At 46.0% G+C, this 12,362-nt stretch overlaps 1 protein-coding gene across 12 annotated transcripts in view; it reads left to right on the top strand.

The window, feature by feature from the left end:
• The window catches only part of LOC139561485 (phosphatidylinositol-binding clathrin assembly protein-like), a 78,867-nt gene extending 66,971 nt beyond the window's left edge, over positions 1 to 11,896 (top strand). For 7 of the 12 annotated variants that reach the window (XM_071378623.1, XM_071378621.1, XM_071378619.1 and 4 more), the window contains 5 exons: positions 590 to 752; positions 3,027 to 3,050; positions 5,578 to 5,634; positions 5,783 to 5,896; positions 6,285 to 11,896. In XM_071378623.1, the coding sequence (XP_071234724.1) occupies positions 590 to 752; positions 3,027 to 3,050; positions 5,578 to 5,634; positions 5,783 to 5,896; positions 6,285 to 6,299 (373 nt within the window). In that variant the 3' untranslated portion in view covers positions 6,300 to 11,896. The remainder of the gene's footprint in view (positions 1 to 589; positions 753 to 3,026; positions 3,051 to 5,577; positions 5,635 to 5,782; positions 5,897 to 6,284) is intronic. The other 5 variants (XM_071378618.1, XM_071378620.1, XM_071378624.1 and 2 more) reach the window with 3 other exon arrangements.
• The last annotated feature ends 466 nt before the right edge of the window (positions 11,897 to 12,362 follow it).

Raw genomic sequence — 12,362 nt, 5'->3', positions numbered from 1 at the left:
GGACGACACCGGCAGCTTGTCCCGTCTGGGACGACACCGGCAGCTTGTCCCGTCTGGGACGACACCGGCAGCTTGTCCCGTCTGGGACGACACCGGCAGCTTGTCCCGTCTGGGACGACACCGGCAGCTTGTCCCGTCTGGGACGACACCGGCAGCTTGTCCCGTCTGGGACGACACCGGCAGCTTGTCCCGTCTGGGACGACACCGGCAGCTTGTCCCGTCTGGGACGACACCGGCAGCTTGTCCCGTCTGGGACGACACCGGCAGCTTGTCCCGTCTGGGACGACACCGGCAGCTTGGCCCGTCTGGGACGACACCGGCAGCTTGGCCCGTCTGGGACGACACCGGCAGCTTGGCCCGTTAGGGACGACACCGGCAGCTTGGCCCGTCTGGGACGACAGCGGCAGCAGCCCGTAACAAGACACATTGAGACCTAGTGAAGTGCTTTAGCTGCAATATATTAACAACATTATAGACATGCAGTTTATATCCGTTTATATTATGTACCTGTAGCCGTTGGTGTCAGATTGTTACAAATATTATATTGGTGACAGTTGATTAACGAGTGTGGTGTTTTTGCACGGTGTATTTTGTCTCTGTGTGCCCCGGTGTTCAGGCCAGACATGCAATGGAGCCAGTCTGGAGAGAAGAGGCTAACTGGGGGACACAACTGGCAGAGTAAGACCATGACCAGCACCACGGCCTGGAACCCTGTTCCCATGGCCCCCGCACCCATGCCTGTACAACACCTGGTGAGTGGTTGTGCGTCGGCTAGGTCTGTCTGTCTGGTCTGTCTGTCTGACACACACACACACACACACACACACACACACACACACACACACACACACCAGAGAAGCATGTGATGTTATTTTGTCGATAACAGCCTGTCCAGCTGCAGTAGATGGACTCTAGCCAAGACTGTGATTGCTGTGCTTTGTGCATGTGTGCCAGGATTTCCGTTAGCCGGCTTTTGCCCCCCCCCCAAATTTTTTTTTGTTAACTGCCACTACCCAATTGTCCAATAAAAATAAAATAATCCCATTGCAAAATAATGCTTTGTAGCCTTTTCATAGATGGAAATACCAGTCGATGTAAATACATTTGACCGGTTATGCTATAGGGGCATTTGCATACATTTTGTGGAATTAAATAAAATTGCCTTCTGTGTATTTTCGTGAGTCCTTATGTTCATCACACACACGCAGCATACAGATACAGAGCCTATGAACGCTGTCAGACAACGTGACAGCTGCTGCTACAGCTCCTCAAACAGCTCATTACTGCTGGGGTGAAACATGCTTTCATTTCAACACTAAATGCAATCGTGTGTTAAACAATTTGATGGCCACGATTTTAAAAATAGCTTCTTTTTAAAAAAATATATAAAAGATTTTCGGACTGATAATTGAAGTGTGTTTCCAAGGCAATGGAAGCCAGGCTTCAGCGCATCGTACACACACCACGTTGCAATGAGCTGGAGGCACGATGCATTTTAAAAACATACACTTTAATTGTTTGAAAGCAAACATTTTACTTCATGTTAATGAGGCGTGTCTTACCTTGCTTCAAAGTAAAATCTAACCCGTAGAAAGGGGAGCCAATTATTTTATGAAGACTACTGGTTTCAAAGGCATACGGAAGTCTATTTCTCTCATGTTCTCCTTTCTTTCATTGTCCCGTAGTCAAACGCACACTTCTAGTCATATTAGCAACCCATGCTAGTTGTATTAGCAACCCATGCTAGTTGTATTAGCAACCCATGCTAGTTGTATTAGCAACCCATGCTAGTTGTATTAGCAACCCATGCTAGTTGTATTAGCAACCCATGCTAGTTGTATTAGCAACCCATGCTAGTTGTATTAGCAACCCATGCTAGTTGTTGCATCTTTAGATCTCTCGTCTTTCAAAATTTGTAATTCATATTTTCATCTGTCACATGAAAATGCATGTGCGCTTTTGACCATTGTGTTTTCCCCGCTAATTGCTTTGTGAAATGAATTTTGGCATCATAGCCTACTGCCTTCTGCACATTGCTGGGCTTATAACAGAGAACGAGCAATGAGCCAGATATATTTCACCGGGTGTATAAATGTGAAGCATCTGGTTGGAGTTTCCACTCACTATCAAATATGGTAATGAGAGGAAGCTCAGTGGCCGGCAGTGGGAGAAGATGGAGCGAGGTGGATTTTGGCCGACATTCTGCTAATTTTCGCCTCAATTCAACCTTTGATCTCAATACGGTTTTCTGTTTCCAGAACTAGACTCTGCAAGAAACGGAGCGGACTGGGTTTATTACAGACTTAAACGTTTCTATTACGTGACATATTGGATTGCTATAGGCTGGTGATTTTGCTGTTCCTTGCTGCATTTTCCTAACGGAAACCCTAGTGCTTGCCAAGACTGAGTGCTGAGCTTGCCAATGGAAATCTGTCACTAACCCCTTGCTTCCTTTCTTCCTCTCTCCCTGTCTGTCTCTCTCTCCCTGTCTGTCTCTCTCTCCCTGTCTGTCTCTCTCCCTGTCTGTCTCTCTCCCTGTCTCTCTCTCCCTGTCTCTCTCTCTCCCTGTCTGTCTCTCTCCCTGTCTCTCTCTCTCCCTGTCTCTCTCTCTCCCTGTCTGTCTCTCTCCCTGTCTGTCTCTCTCCCTGTCTGTCTCTCTCCCTGTCTGTCTCTCTCCCTGTCTGTCTCTCTCCCTGTCTGTCTCTCTCCCTGTCTGTCTCTCTCCCTGTCTGTCTCTCTCCCTGTCTGTCTCTCTCCCTGTCTGTCTCTCTCCCTGTCTGTCTCTCTCCCTGTCTGTCTGCGTCTCTCTCTCTGTCTGTCTGCGTCTCTCTGTCTGTCTGTCTGCGTCTCTCTGTCTGTCTGTCTGCGTCTCTTTGTGTCCCTGTCTGTGTCTGTCTGTCTCCATTTTTTTCTTGTCGTCCTGTTTTTGCTGTCTTGACTTCTTCACCTCATCCATCTTCCCTCTCTCTCTATTCCTCTCTTTTCCCTTCCCCATCTCTCTCTCTCTGTTCGTCTTTGCCATGCAGAATGGGATGTTCTATGCCGGTTATGTAAGTAGTAGGGTGGGACCCAAATGGTGCACCACTTTTCACCAGGGGCCTATTTGGCCTGGTAGTCTGTTTAGAGAGAATCCTGGTCTTTGTTCCCATTCTCTACCCTTCACCCAGAAGTGTACACTCCCTCCTCATGAATTTAAAAGCATTAGATTGGAGGAAGTTTCCACCCTATTGCTTGTTTTAAATCCTTGAGTGTACAATTCTGGTCAGTATCAGCTCAGTGTGATCTCTCCCTCATTCCTCCCCTACTTGTTTGTTTTTAAAGATGCACTATACTGTCTGATAGATACACGGACTATTTGCATTATGTGCCCCCCCCCCCAACCCTCTTTTTACGCTGCTGTTACTCTGTTTATCATATATGAATAGTCACTTTAACTATACACTCATGTACATACTACCTCAATTGGGCCGACCAACCAGTGGTCCCGCACATTGGCTAACCGGGCTATCTGCATTGTATCCCACCACCCACCACCCACCAACCCCTCTTTTTACACGACTGCTACTCTCTGTTCATCATATATGCATAGTCACTTTAACCATATGTACATACTACCTCAATCAGCGTCTGTATATAGCCTCTCTACTGTATATAGCCTCGCTACTGTATATAGCCTCGCTACTGTGATTTTTCTGTCTTTTTACTGTTTTTATTTCTTTACCTACCTATTGTTCACCTAATACCATTTTTGCACTATTGGTTAGAGCCTGTAAGTAAGCATTTCACTAAGTTGTATTCGGCGCACGTATAAAACTTTGATTTGATTTATATATACAAAGGTATGTGGACACCCCTTCAAATTAGTGGATTTGGCTATTTCAGCCACACCCGTTGCTGACAGGTGTAAAATAATTGAGCACACAGCCATGCAATCTCCATAGACAAACATTGGCAGTAGACTGACCTTACTGAAGAGCTCCTTGACTTTCAACGTGGCACCGTCAAAAGATGCCACCTTTCCAACGAGTCAGTTTGTCAGATTTCTGCCCAGCTAGACTTCCCCGGTCAACTGTAAGTGCTGTTATTGTGAAGTGGAAACATCTAGGAGCAACAAAGGCTCAGCCACAACGTGGTAGGCCACACAAGCTCACAGAACAGGACCACTGAGTGCTGAAGAGCGTAGCGCCAAAAAATCGTCTGTCCTCGGTTGCAACACTCACTACCGAGTCCCAAACTGCCTCTGGAAGCAACGTCAGCACAAGAACTGTTCGTCGGGAGCTTCATGAAATGGGTTTCCATGGCAGAGGAGCCGCACACAAGCCTAAGATCACCATGCACAATGCCAAGCATCGGCTGAGGTGGTGTAAAGCTCGCCTCCATTGGACTCTGGAGCAGTGTGATGAATCACTCTTCACCATATGGCAGTCCGACAGACGAATCTGAGTTTGGCGGATGCCAGGAGAACGCTACCTGCCCCAATGCATAGTGCCAACTGTAAAGTTTGGTGGATGAGGAATAATGGTCTGGGCTGTTTTTCATGGTTTGGGCCCCTTAGTTCCAGTGAAAAGAAATCTTAACGCTACAGCATACAATAACATTCTAGACAATTCTGTACTTCCAACTTTGTGGCAACAGTTTGTGGAATACCCTTTCCTGTTTCAGCATGACAATGCCCCTGTGCATCAAGCGAGGTCCATACAGAAATGGTTTGTCGATCGGTGTTGAAGAACTTGACTGGCCTGCACAGAGCCCTGACCTCAACCCTATCGAACACATTTGTGATGAAGTGGAACGCCGACTGCGAGCCAGGCCTAATCTCCCCCAACATCAGTGCCTGACCTCACTAATGCTCTTGTGCTGCGGGGACTTGGAAGCAATGTTCCAACATCTAGTGGAAAGCCTTCCCAGAAGAGTGGACGCTGTTATAGCAGCAAAGGGGCACATACATTTTTACCCGTATGTATCTGTGATTGGGGGAGTTTTACCTGTGATTGGGGGAGTTTTACCTGTGGTTGGGGGGAGTTTTACCTGTGGTTGGGGGGAGTTTTACCTGTGGTTGGGGGGGGGAGTTGTACCTGTGGTTGGGGGGGGGTTTACCTGTGGTTGGGGGGGGGGGGGGGGGTTTACCTGTGTTTATTGTGCCTGTATTTATTTTACTTGCATTTATTTATAGTTTATTTGACCTGTATTTACATGCAGTTGTTTAATTTACCTGTAATTAATTTGACCTGTTTATCTGTAGTTGTATATTTTACGGGTTTACATGTAGTTGTGTTTCCTGTAGTTTAGTGTACCTGCAGTTGTTTAGTGTAGTTGTTTAGTGTACCTGTAGTTGTTTAGTGCAGTTGTTTAGTGTACCTATGAGTTATTTTGCCTTTATTTATCTGTCGTTTATTTTACCTGTATTTATCTGTCGTTGACCTGTGTTGATGAATGTGGTGTCCATGAGCAACAGTCATGGAGGTCATCCTGTCAGTTTTACCTTTACATGTTTACCTCTCCCTTCACCTGTTTAGGCGGCTCTTTTAACTGTCCCTCAGCTCTGTTAACCAGGTCTGTCTCTCTCCTCCCACACAGGCTCCAGCTCCTATGCCTTTCCCCATGACCACACCGCAAGTGCCTATGTATGGAATGGTGAGTGCCGTTCACACAGCCATATTAATACCGCGGCCTAGGAAGGCCCACATCCTTCTGATGCTAAACATGTCCCCCAACTTTCCTGTCTCTCACTGTCTTGACACATTAAAACAAAAAGAAAAGCTTGATGTTTTTTCTTCCCCAGGTTCCTCAGATGGGTCAGATGGGGGGTGTACAGGTGATGGCCACCCAGCCCATGATGTACAACCAGCCTGTACTCAGATCCACAAACCCCTTCTCCCCTATGCCTGGAGCCCAGGTGACCCCCAGACCCTACAACACTGTTATGCCCCATCCCCTGAACTCAGATCCACAAACCCCTTCTCCCCCATGCCTGACCCCCAGGTGACCTCCAGACCCTACAACACTGTTATGCCCCATCCCCTGAACTCAGATCCACAAACCCCTTCTCCCCCATGCCTGACCCTCAGGTGACCCCCAGACCCTACAACACTGTTATGCCCCATCCCCTGAACTCAAGCAACCCTACCTGACACCCTTAATCCAAATTCCTTTATGGCCCTACAATTGTACATCCCAACTCACAATCACATTTTCCCCTGCAGTTTAGTGTCTTTTTCTGCCATTTCCCCTCACTGACTGGCTTTCCTTCCTCTTTCTCTCTCCTTTCTCTCCGTCTCTCTCAGATGCAGTTCATGTAATTTCATCGGGGGGAGCAGTGACAAAAATGATGGCTTAAACACACAGAGCGGACGAACGAAGAATAGGGGAACGAATGAATGAAAGACTGAGGGGCAGACAGAAGAAAAACCAGCCAACACCAAATACAAGAGGAGAGGAAGATGAACCCGGGAGATGGAGAGGTAGAGGAGGATAGACCCGGGAGATGGAGGATAGACCCGGGAGATGGAGGGGTAGAGGAGGATAGACCCGGGAGATGGAGGGGTAGAGGAGGATAGACCCGGGAGATGGAGGGGTAGAGGAGGATAGACCCGGGAGATGGAGAGGTAGAGGAGGATAGACCCGGGAGATGGAGGGGTAGAGGAGGATAGACCCGGGAGATGGAGAGAGGAGGGTAGAAGGGTAGAGCAAGGAAGAGGGGCGATTGGGGAGTGTTTATGATGTCATAAAGGCTTACCTCTCTGTCTGAAACAGCCCCCACCCCCCCCAAAAAAATACGGAACCCCTATAAATGGACAGGTCTTTTGGAGTAGACGGTGTGAAGGGGTCAGGTTTGAAAGGTCATAGGTTCATTACACATAGGACCAGTGTGTACATTGACTTTTCTGTGTTGGGTTAGTTTGTCTTCTGTTAACTTTGGTGTATATAGATGGATTACGCCCTGTTAAAATGACTGGGACTCTTCGATGTTGTAGGTATGTTACTGAGCTGATATTGAGCACTTTTGACACACACACGTAGACAGACAGAGGTGTGGATCTAGCCATGGGCAGAACGGACTGATTTGTCTAGTTACAGATCGGCAGGTTACAGTTGGAGCCATCCTCTCTGGTTGGTGAGATACTTACAAACCGGTAGGAACTCAGTAGTTTGTGTTCTGGTTTTCTATCTCTGTGTGTGCACACACTGTTTATAAAGCATTACTTAGTGAGCTGGTCTCTAGCTGCTTTCTTAGACTAAAAGGTCACCAAATTAAAGCTGTTTTTTGTTTTCCAACTTTCTCACTGTTACTCATCAACAGGGTGGAAATGTTTGTCCCTGCTCGCTAGCCGTCCTTGACTGTTTGCTAGTTCAGAAAAAGGCACTTAAGGTCTGTATGTTACCCATGGGAGGTGTTTCAGACATGGAGAAGCCGTCACCAGGTGTAATCAGACTGGATAGAAAACATTAAGGACACCCCTCCACCCTCACCATCATCCTACCATCATCAGACTGGATAGAAAACATTAAGGACACCCCTCCACCCTCACCATCATCCTACCATCATCAGACTGGATAGAAAACATTAAGGACACCCCTCCACCCTCACCATCATCCTACCGTCAATCAGACTGGATAGAAAACATTAAGGACACCCCTCCACCCTCACCATCATCCTACCGTCAATCAGACTGGATAGAAAACATTAAGGACACCCCTCCCACCCTCACCATCATCCTACCGGATAGAAAACATTAAGGACACCCCTCCACCCTCACCATCATCCTACCATCATCAGACTGGATAGAAAACATTAAGGACACCCCTCCACCCTCACCATCATCCTACCGTCAATCAGACTGGATAGAAAACATTAAGGACACCCCTCCCACCCTCACCATCATCCTACCGGATAGAAAACATTAAGGACACCCCTCCACCCTCACCATCGTCTTACCGTCAATCAGACTGGATAGAAAACATTAAGGACACCCCTCCCACCCTCACCATCATCCTACCGTCAATCAGACTGGATAGAAAACATTAAGGACACCCCTCCCACCCTCACCATCATCAGACTGGATAGAAAACATTAAGGACACCCCTCCCACCCTCACCATCATCCTACCGGATAGAAAACATTAAGGACACCCCTCCACCCTCACCATCATCCTACCGTCAATCAGACTGGATAGAAAACATTAAGGACACCCCTCCACCCTCACCATCATCCTACCGTCAATCAGACTGGATAGAAAACATTAAGGACACCCCTCTACCCTCACCATCATCCTACCGTCAATCAGACTGGATAGAAAACATTAAGGACACCCCTCCCACCCTCACCATCATCCTACCGTCAATCAGACTGGATAGAAAACATTAAGGACACCCCTCTACCCTCACCATCATCCTACCGTCAATCAGACTGGATAGAAAACATTAAGGACACCCCTCCCACCCTCACCATCATCCCAACTCTCAGCTGCTTCTCATGTATTCTCTGTCTGTCCGTGGAGAGAGCTAGAGAACTGTTGAGGTCATCTGAAATGGCACCCTGTTCCCTATCAAGTGCATTACGGCCCTAAGGGCCCTGGTTAAAAGTAGTGCACTACTTCCCTAAGGGCCCTGGTTAAAAGTAGTGGCCTACAGTGTTTAGAGAATAGGTTGCCATCTGGGGACATTGCTGATGTAAAATGTTTCTAGCCCCCTCTACTGCGTCTGGTAAAAACAGTTTCCTCATCCTTCTGTACCCTCGAATTTTGACGGATTCATGCTTACACACACACACACACACACACACACACACACACACACACACACACACACACACACACACACACACACACACAGGCATGCAATAACGTGTGCACACATGCATGTAGCACGTTACAAATACACACACACACACATGCAGAAACACACACTGAACAATGTTAGATTTTTCTGGGGTAATTCTGGTGGTAATAATGTCAACTTAAATTTTTATGTTCTTTTATCGTAATGTCATTACTCATTTATGTATTGTTTTAAAGCAATGCTCTGTCACTTTTCCTCCCAATTGTCAAGATGTCAAAGTAACTTCTGGTGTCAAGGGATGATATCCTGTTGTTGAGTCTAAGATAACTCTCATAACGGGTGTTTTCATGATGTTTTGAACAGTCTGTGTGTCAACAAGGTTGGTACTGGTTCACACACTGAACCTTATTGCCAAGGATTACTTTATCGTTAAATACTTTTTGGGGCACATGGTGTTGAAAATGGACAACCCATTACTGGTTTGATAACACTATTGCAGCTCAGGGGTTAACAACTTTTGGCCAAATAACCATTTTGCCACAATTTCCACTGTCGTAATTCCCCTGTATAAAACGCATTGCTGTGTTTTCCTGTGTAACACGCTCATGCCATGTGTTGCTCACCCAGGGCTGTTTTCTGTCTGTTTCCTGCATCTTGGTAGCAGGTCTGTTTTCTTGCATCTTGGTAGCAGGTCTGTTTCCTGGCTCTTGGTAGCAGGTCTGTTTCCTGGCTCTTGGTAGCAGGTCTGTTTCCTGGCTCTTGCCAACTTATGTAATTGTCATGCTAAATGCTGCCCGTGGAGTAGGCAAAAGCACAAACAGACCTGGGACCAGGCTAATATCTTGGCGCTGAAGTCGATGATGACTATGCCCCCTGATGTACGTACAGCTCTAGATTCTTCCTCTGGTCTCACCAATGCCTGTCTAGTATGTACAGCTCTAGATTCTTCCTCTGGTCTCATCCAGTGCCTGGTAGTTTATAGTTATAAAATATCCCCCTCCTTGTATACTGTCAGGTAGACCCAGCTCTAGAATTACCCCCGTCTTGCTGTCTCTTCTTCATTCTCCTATAGATCCGGCTTTAGAATCCCCTTCTAACTTCCTGTTTTGCTGGGCTCTGTCATTGGCCTTCACTGCTTCTGCTGTGAGTGGGCTTGTCCCCACTCCACAGTGTCCATCAATCCTGGAAACTTTAAAACTGTCTTGGTTTGGATCATATGCATCGATAGCCAATCGGCTGGCTATGGGTGGTATTATCATCCTTATGACAGATGAGGCCTGTAGTCTTTCTGAAATGTCTCTTTGTCTAAAGGATAGCCTCGCTATAGTAGCACCTGTGTAAGGGGGGGTTGAGTGGTGGTGGTGGCTTGGAAGTTAAGGGCTCCCCTCAATCTTTGTGGCCCAAAACAGATGCCCTTCTCTGGACTCCCCGGATTCATACAGTCCCTGAATCTGGTGGGCATGGAGCTCTGGGTAGCAGTTGGTCTTTTAGGCCCAGATCTAGGATCAACCCTAAGCCATAGGGCTCTGGTCTAAAGTAGTGCACTATATAGGGAACAGGGCTCTGGTCAAAAGTAGTGCACTATATAGGGAAGCTGGTGCCATTTGGAATGCAACTTATTGTTTGCCATTAAAAAAAAAGAGAAAAAAAAGTTATCCCAAAACATTAATTTTTCCTTTCTCCTGAATTTATCACGTCTTGTGTTCTCCAGTTTGTCTTTAATTATTATTTTGGGGATTCCATGCAGAAAAACAATGTATAAAACAAGTCCTGCCTGTAAATTGAGGTGTTTTGTGTAAATTTGAGCTGGTTTCAAAATGGTGGAAAGGCAGAGAGAGTGACAGCGTGGAGAGTCTTCTCTCCTCAATGAATACATGGTTGTGATGTCTTGTCCTCGCTACACCTTAAAAGCTAGCCTGGTGAAACAAGACTGAAACGTAAGCATATCAGCTTGGATTTCAGGCTAGTTAAAAGCATGATCTGATCTACTCTGTCAACTCGCTCAAGTGTCCGTGTTGTCATGAAAAGGCACCCCTAACCTAACCTGCTACAAGAACCGGTACCCCTAACCTAACCTGCTACAAGAACCGGTACCCCTAACCTAACCTACTACAAAACCGGTACCCCTAACCTGCTACAAGAACCGGTACCCCTAACCTAACCTGCTACAAGAACCGGTACCCCTAACCTTAACAGACCTATTCAATCTCAATTGTCTTTCCTTGATTCTTGTCTTCTCAAAATGCATTGGTCTGACGGTTGTAGCCCCACCCACTTTTCCAAAGATGCCATGTAACTTTTCCTCCTATTGAAATGGGTCTTTTTGATAATATCTAAGTGAAGCACCCTCTGTTGGTGAGCCTTTTCATACGAGACACGTGTCAGTGAATCTGAAACGCACAAAGGAAGAGGGAGGCTTTTGGGGTTATGAATGGATACATTTGGATAAATCTCTCCCTGAAATGTATTTGTTTTATCTGTTAAAAAAAAAAAAAACGTATAAATTCACTCGTTTTCAGTCGGATTGTTCGTTCAAAGATTTTCCTGTGGACATTTTTTTTCCTACATTTTTTATTTGGTCTCAACTATTCTTCTGACTGCTGCCTGGTGATTTACTATGTACATATAAACACACACATAATATACATCCTAAATGACAACCTACTCCCTATAGAGTGCATTACTTAGTGAACTACGTACAGTAGGGAAGAGATTGCCATTTGCGATGCGTGCACACACATCTGCTATAAATTTGTTTTCTGAACCTGAGCGATAATTGCATTATGTGGTATATATATAATATAATACCCAATGGGGGATTTCATGTATGGAGAAGGAAGGCGATTGGCTGCATGTCTACAGGCCATCAATGAATTGTCCATTTGATCAGTTGTTGATCGATTGATTGGTCGTCAATGATTCAGAGAATGACACCTTCGTCTCTGATTCTTCTCGTTCTTCCCCCTCTTTGTAAATGTTTATTTATTTATGCAGAAATATAAGGATTTTATTAAGCATGGAAATAATACAAAACAAATGTTTCAGAATATAATTCAATTATGGGCTTTTATTTTAGTTTTTAGTTTTTTTGTTGTTGAAATAAAGTCATTTTCCATTCCTTTTAGTGTTTTGTGATTTTTGTTCTGATTCAAAACCACACAGAATTCAAAGGTCAAGACCGTATGCTATTGAAAATCGTTTGGCGTTAGTGTAGGGCAAGGGGTGGACCTACAGTAGGCTTTAGTGTGTCCAGTTTTATGTTTGTCCCAAAAAGCCAATATTTATTAGTGACAGGCCTTAGTCCAAACTACCAGGACAGGCCAGGAGAGAGGAATGCCAAGCCACTGCTAGATAAGGACTGACCGCTGAAGAGCGGCAGGGAGGACTAAGTGAGAGGGGCATGAAGTCCGTGATCTTCAGGTCGTAGCTCTAGAAAGAGGCCCGAGTTCCGGATTGCCAATCCCGAGTTGGATGAAAGTTCAAGAAGTATTTTCCCAGTCGTAGCTCGTTTTTCCTGGGTTCCCAGTGCTCTTGAACTCATTGAAGACAGATTTTGCAGTTCCGAGTTGTTTTGAGCGCGACAC

This window comes from Salvelinus alpinus, chromosome 31 (assembly GCF_045679555.1).
Source record: "Salvelinus alpinus chromosome 31, SLU_Salpinus.1, whole genome shotgun sequence".
NCBI lineage: Eukaryota > Metazoa > Chordata > Actinopteri > Salmoniformes > Salmonidae > Salvelinus > Salvelinus alpinus.
This window is presented reverse-complemented; position numbering and strand designations above follow the sequence as displayed.